General features: G+C 54.7%; 1 protein-coding gene across 1 annotated transcript; it reads right to left on the bottom strand.

Moving 5' to 3' along the window:
• Nucleotides 1-286: 286 nt before the first annotated feature.
• Nucleotides 287-5696, bottom strand: LOC135292621 (uncharacterized). The gene is made up of 5 exons (XM_064406762.1): nt 5682-5696; nt 3387-3477; nt 2610-2735; nt 2096-2246; nt 287-1955 (listed from the first exon to the last, which is right to left on the bottom strand). Exons 1-5 carry the CDS (start codon nt 5694-5696, stop codon nt 1589-1591), a joined length of 750 nt encoding a protein of 249 aa, XP_064262832.1. The 3' UTR covers nt 287-1588.
• Between the last annotated feature and the right edge of the window lie 1213 nt (nt 5697-6909).

Raw genomic sequence — 6909 nt, 5'->3', positions numbered from 1 at the left:
CCAGCAGGAAATACCCCCATCTATATTGCCTGAGTCTTAATCTCCCTGAACTAAAAGTTAAGTCAAGTCCAAAAACAGGGATAAAGGAGCCTGCCTCTGCCACACTCGCTCAAGCAAAAGATCACATCAAAGTTTGTGGTAATCGGCGGAAGAAATGCGGCACTCAATATGAGTGATCAGCAAATCTCAAAACGTTATTGGTAGGCACATACATTTATATTGGTGTTAATGAGGCCAATACATATTGCAAAAGGCGAGCTCATTATTGGTTAGTTACTTATCAGCTAACTACGCCTACCTTAGCATTCTTGTGGCTACTATGTTGCAGCTGTCCACATCTTTTCTTCATATTTCTAACTAACGATCCTCTCCCCCATCCTGATGTTGCACCAAGGGCACAGTGCCCTTGCCAGGTTTGGACATTGACTGCTGACTCCTATCCTCATCTACTTGCTTAACTAACGGTATTATATCAGTGTGACCTTTGTCAACTAGCTAGCTGTTCACAAAATCCTCCACAAAAGTTCTCTGTTGTATTCCAGCTCTGGGCTTTTTTCCCATACTGCGTGCGACAAGACTGTAATTTTTGTTATAATTATAGTCACTGTTAGCCATCTAATTTTTAAGAAGGCTCCTGTGATTGATAGGACAATCCTTCCCCTCTCACACAGCCCGGCTCCAGCTTTCTGCTCCTTGATGCTCCTCTCTTGAAGCTCTTCGGGGAGGGACTGCCACGACCTAAGTCACCACCTCGGGTCTCCTTGATGTGCTCACTGCTGGACAGCCATCCCTCGCAGAACATCTTTCCCTCTCTGCCCAGACCTTCCTGATTCAGGGCAGCATCCCAAATGAGCTCCCAGAGAAGTTTCTGCATGTCACTGCTAGCCAGCGTGTCCCCATGCTGGTGCAGGAAAGCTTTGTGAACGGCCACTGCTGGGAAAGCAGGCTGAGGTGGCACAAGCAGCTCCTGCACTGCAGTGCAAGTTTCTCAGAGCTCCTGTCACAGCCCCAGCCCTGCTCCCAGCTCTGTGCGTTCTGCCCCAACAGAAACAGCCGCAGCAGGCAAGAATTTACTGCTTTTGGAAAAATATTTATTTATCAAGATCAAGAAAACAATCATTGTCTGCTAATACCAAGTATCACTACCACTAAATGTACCACTATCACAAAAACAATCACCATCCTCCAATATTAACTATCACTATCGCTAATACAATCACTGTCCTCTAATATCAAAGAACGCTATCATTAAAACAATCACTATCCTCTAATATTAACTATCACTATCATTGAAACAACCACCACCCTCTAATATCAAGTATCCCTATCACTATCACTAAAAGAATCACTACCACTATCACTATTTATGACTATCACTATCACTCTAATATCAAGTAACGCTATCATTGAAACAATCACTATCCCCTAATATTAACTAACGCTATCATTAAAACCATCACTATCCTCTAATATTAACTATCACTATCATTAAAACAACCACCACCCTCTAATATCACTATCTAAGTGTCCCTATCACTATCACTAAAAGAATCACTACCACTATCACTATCTATGGCTATCACTATCACTAATCATCATCCTCTAAGAGATAGTAGTCCTGCAGGTATTGGTGGTAGGAGGGCCAAGAGGATGCTGTGGGCTGAGGTGACTCCAGGGAAATCCAGTGGTCCCGTGAAGAGGCGTTGTCAGCCAGAGCACAGAAGGAGCAGGTGGGCAGAGGTGACGGGTCTGCGCTCATGTTCTTGTACAGCCGGGCAAGCTCTGCTGCAAAGAGCTCAGGAAACAGGCGGCAGCTGTCCCTGAACCCGTTGCCTTGGGCTCTCTCGCCGCTTCCCGCTCCTTCTCCTGGCTCTGCTTCACCTCTAGGCTGACCACAGCTTTCCCAGGAAGAGTCCCAGTCCTGTCCTGTTGCCTCTTTGTCCTCCTGGCTCCTCCTGCAGAAACAGATTTCCAAGAAGACTCCTCACAGATAGCAATTTGGAGCACAGTTTCCTCAGAGCCCTGCTAGGAGCCACCTGGGCGCTCCTGCATGCTGCAAAGACTTCCTTGCCAATGGCAGCAATTAATAACTCACCTGTCTCTCTTCAGCAGCTGATGCATGACTAGATAGCCAGACACTGCCCCAAGCAGAAGCAAAGCTGAGGCTGCTACTGTCCCTACTAGGATGTAGTACTTGCTCGGGTCACAGTGTCCAGCAGTCTCGGCTTTTTGCCCACCGGATGACCCTGGCAGGAGAAGAGACAATGCAAGAGTCAGCGTTTGTGCTCTGCACTAGGCATAACCCCACAGTGTGCTTCAGATGCCCAAGGACTGGCACTGCTAGTGGATCAGAACTGACATCTGATGCTGTCTTCAGAGATGGCTTCCTCTGGCTCTGGTGTCTTAGCATCAGGGACCAAGAGGGATCCCATCGAGCTCTCATGCACAAGAGGCCAGTGTGTGCCAGGGAGCAGCACTGCCCCATCTAGTCCTCCGGGCTGCAGGCCCGGGCTGCGTGCTGGGCACCTGCAATTCACCCATGGAGAGCACTGCAGGGATGCAGCAGAAATGCTGCTCTTTGCCCAAGACAGCATCTAGCAAGCACTCACCTGAATATTCCTCAGGCTCAGCAAGTGTCCTGGTGTCCTCTATTGGTTCTCTTTTTTCATGTGAGCCTGGCACAATGTCACTTTCTTCCACAGCTAAGGTCTCCGGCACAGTCTCAGAATCTGTCTCTTCAGAAAAACAAGACATTGCACACATTAAGCAGAAGCCACTGCCCCTCAGCACAAGCAGGGTACCATGGCCTGGGCATTGCGGCAAGCGGCGCTGACGAGGCCGCTGTCCCCCCCAAGACAGGAGGAATCGACAGCGGGATTTTCTGCAGTGCAACAAGAAGTGCAGACCCAAACCAGCCAAGACTTAATCAACCAAATGACCCACAGAAGGAGTACCTTCAGGTTCCCCCTCACCCTTGGACTCCAGCTTCAAGCCATCCCTGAGCCTGAGCTTTGCAAGGGGCAGCCAAGGCTTGCTCTGATGTCATTGCTGCCTCCATGCGGTGCTGAGCGTGTGGCGAACCCAAATTCAGCACTGGCCTTTGCCCAACATCTGGATGCCAATGTCTGCACAGAGCAGCCCTGGCCAGGAATGCTACAACTGCAGCAGCAGCTGGAGATGCCCCTGGCAGTCATCTGGAAGCACAGCTGCGAGCAGAGGCTGTGCTGGACCATCTCTAGGGCTCCCTGCAGGAGGTGTGAAATGCAGTGGGCCTGCAGCAAGACTCTGACTGAGTGCTTCTGGCTGTCCAGGATACAGCACATGCCTACAGGAAGCAAAAGCTCAGCTTCCCGGCTGCCAGGGTTAATAGAGTGGGATATACTAACCAGACGGGGCTTCATGCAAGGCTGCCAGGAGCTCCTCTGGAACATCCGGCAATCCTTCAGGGAACTCTTCAGGACCCTTGTCATCGTTCACCTATTGTTAGATTTACAAAAGCACGTTAACCTATGACGGTATTTTTCTCGTGAATAAAACAGGGAAAAGGGGCGCTCCTTTTTGTGAAGGCAGGACAGACTGACTACTCACGCTTGAGGTACCAGCTCGGAGTCAGCACGGTATCTGCCCCTCGCTCAGGGGCTGAAAGAGCACTCTCTGTGTCCACAACTACAAGCAAACACCCACAAGAAGTTACCATCACGTGCACTGCCCTCACGGGCACACCTCAAGCCCTGGATGTGGGAGGCACTGCTAGGGCACGCTCAGGCAGGTCTGCATCCTCACAGCTGCAGGGGGGTCTGGCTGCCCTTGGGACACTGAGCTGGCAGCTCCCACATGAAGGGAAAAGCCGTGGCATGCCCACAAAATCTGTGTGCGGGTCAGCCCTGGAGCCAGACCAGAAGGCTGGCCAACCAGAGCGGAGGGACGGACAGCCACTGCTGAGTGATGGAGAACTGCTGCTGAGCTTCCGGGCCTGACCCGACCCTCCCCACATCCTTGCTCCTTAGGAAGCTCTCTCCATGCTGCACCCTAAAGCAGCTGCAGCCCCTCACACCTCCCCTGGAGCCTCTGCCCCTCTGCCTGCCCCGTGGTGCCTTCCTGGCTCAGCCATCCCTGCTCCCGGCCCCGCTGCTGCCAGCCAGGGCTGTGTGCTGGCCCCTGCCTGCCTACCTGCTCCCTGCCCAGCTGCTGGAGCACTCTGGGCATTCTGGGCTGGCAGGGCCACGAGAAAGAGCAGCAGGAGGTAGCGGCTCAGGACCATGATCCCCCCTGCTAGCAACACTCTGCTGCTGCTGCTGCTGCTGCTGCTGCTGCTGCAGTGTTGCCCAGAGTGAGCACTGAAGAGCACAGTGGGGCTCTGGAACCTGACATCAAACAGAGCTCTGTGACCTCATACCAAAGTGATGGCTGTGAAGGCCCCAATGTACGCCCACGTTGCCTGTGAATTCTTGCACCTCCCCTCTACTGAATTTCCTTCTTCTACACAGGAATGGAAGGAGCCAAATGGAGAAGGGCTGGCGTATTTTGGAGGCAGCATTGTGCATGGGAATGCAGAGGCACTCATGTCTTATTCCTCCGAAATTCCCTAGAAGAAGACCTGGATGAAGGCTGCTGCAAAAAGCCCAAATTCAAGAGTGTTTCTTTGGTAGTATTTTGTTCTGAAAGAATTGTGGCAAAAACCTGCTTTTCCCATGACTTCTGCTACACTTTCATGACCTTTGATGGCAGCACTGCTTCCATCCTCCACTGTCACGCAAACATGGCTGTGCAGTGCTGACGCATCTCCCCCGTCAGCCTGGTTTACTCCCTTTTCCACTTCCAATGCTACTTAAAGCTCTCTCAAGGAGCCCTGCTAACTCTGCAGCCAAGAGCCTTTTTCCCTTTGAGGCAGATGTAGCCCATGTGCCACCATCACGCCTGCTGTCCTGTAGAGTAACCCACGCTCAAACTCCCACACTGTTGCTGGGAACACCAGGCTGCCAGCCATTCACCTCTAGAGCCTTCCTGGGTCTGGCTCACTGCACGTGGCGGAAGAAAATACCACATGCGGCCCAGATCCCTCAAGCAGTCATCCAGAGCCCCTGAGCTCCCTCTGCCTTGTCCTCGGACACCATCAGGCACCGCCACGGGACACACACAAATGTCTTGGTTGCTGCAGATATCAGGTAACACTGCTGGCCTTTTAGCCGAGCAGCTCTTCTGGCAAATAAATATGCATGACTTATGTGTGCCAGGCAACCTCCGCTCAGAAGCTCTTGGACAGCCTTCTAGAGCACCTTTGGTACAGTTGTCCCTGAAGCACCACTTAAGCCCCAGGTGTTTCCAGCTGCAAGCAAAGAGGCACTGACAGATTTCCACCCTTCAGGTCTCTCTCCAAGGCTCGTAAGAGTCCTATGCAGCTGACAAGCTGCAGAAACTCGGCCCATGGCATCCTCTGGAATCAAGCACACATCACTGCCCACCGTGAAGGCCGCAGCCCATAATGAGCAGAGGGCCAGAGCAGGCTGGAGGGTGTCTTGGTGACATCTCCTTCCTACGTAGCACCCAGGCAGGCTGCCCAGCTGCCTCGGCCTTGGCTCTGAGCACCATCTCGGGCCCTCCATTCCTGCCCGAGGGGAGGCACCGATGAACACGGCCCTCCTTTGTTCCTTAAGGGGCCACACGCCCAGGCTCTCCCTTACCGTGCTCCGCGCCATTGTGCTGCTCGGCGGCCCATCACCAGCTGTAGCACCAGTGTCCCCAGAGCTCCTGTGCTGCTGCTGAAGCTGCCCGCGGCGTGTGGCCCGGCGGGGCGCAGCGCTGCCCGCAGCCCGCGGCCTCCTCGTCCCCTGCTGCCGCCATTGCGCACGGGGCCCTGAGGGGCGGGCACGGGGCTGCGGGGCTGTGCCGGCCCCGCTTGCCGGGCCTCAGCCCCAGCTGCTGCCGCTGGCTGGCAGCGACCACTGCAGCAGGAAAACACCTCGGGCTTTACTGGATTACATGCAAAAACTGCCCCTGGGCTTCTCCTTTTGTGTTGCTCTAGCCACTTGCCAGTCCCTGGCTTGCACGCTATAGCCCTGTTCTTTGCCACTCGCTCTCTATTTTGTTGTCCCTCCAAAGCTTCTTCAACAGTCTCCATCCCGCCCCAGCCCAGTGTTCGCTCTCTTCTGCTCCCTCCTGCTCATTCTGCGTCTCTTCCTCTGTCCCTGCTGCCCCTTCCCGCAGCTCCGGCCCCGTTCCCTGGCCCTCTTTTGCTCCTCTTGTCTCTCCGTTCTGCTTCCTGCCCCTGTCTCTTGGGTCTCTATTTCTCGGCTCCGCTCCCTGGGCCATGCTCGCTTCAGACTCCCAGGCCAACCGCCCCGGCAGCCGCTCTCTGCAGCCGGGACGCGGCGGGGAGCTCTCCTGCGGCGGCACGACAGCGGCCAATGGGGCCCGGCACCGGCGCCTCAGCCCTGGCGCCGGAGCGGGGCCGCTCCCAGGCAGCGGCGGCAGCTGGAGCTGCGGCCCGGGAAGCGGGGCCGGCACAGCCCCACAGCCCCGGGCCCGCCCCTCCCGGCCCCAGTGGCAGAGAGCAGGGATGAGGTGGCAAACCAAGGCACTGGCCACTGGACAGAGCAACACACAAGGCAAATGCCAGGCACGCTTTTTGCCGGACCCCATTGAATCCGGAGCTCTTTTGCTGCTGCAGTGGCATGTCAGCTCCCTCAGAAGCAGCCGAGGCATTTCAGAAAGGGCACTGCAGGGCATGAGCATGCATATGTCCCCCAGCTCTCAGTTGTGCATCTGGAAGGCTGCAAGTGTGGGTGTCTATATGAGAAGAGTTTGTCAGGCTTGCTTCAAGGCTTGAGGCACAGCTCTCTTCTGAACAGAGCCTTGGGCTGCCCTCTCAGGAGGTGGCTATCTCAGAGCTGCTGTTATCTCAGACAGGCC

The sequence above is a fragment of the Passer domesticus genome, unplaced genomic scaffold (assembly GCF_036417665.1).
Source record: "Passer domesticus isolate bPasDom1 unplaced genomic scaffold, bPasDom1.hap1 HAP1_SCAFFOLD_370, whole genome shotgun sequence".
In the NCBI taxonomy this organism is placed as follows: domain Eukaryota; kingdom Metazoa; phylum Chordata; class Aves; order Passeriformes; family Passeridae; genus Passer; species Passer domesticus.
The sequence above is the reverse complement of the archived record's forward strand: the minus strand, read 5'-3'. Positions and strand labels throughout refer to the sequence as shown.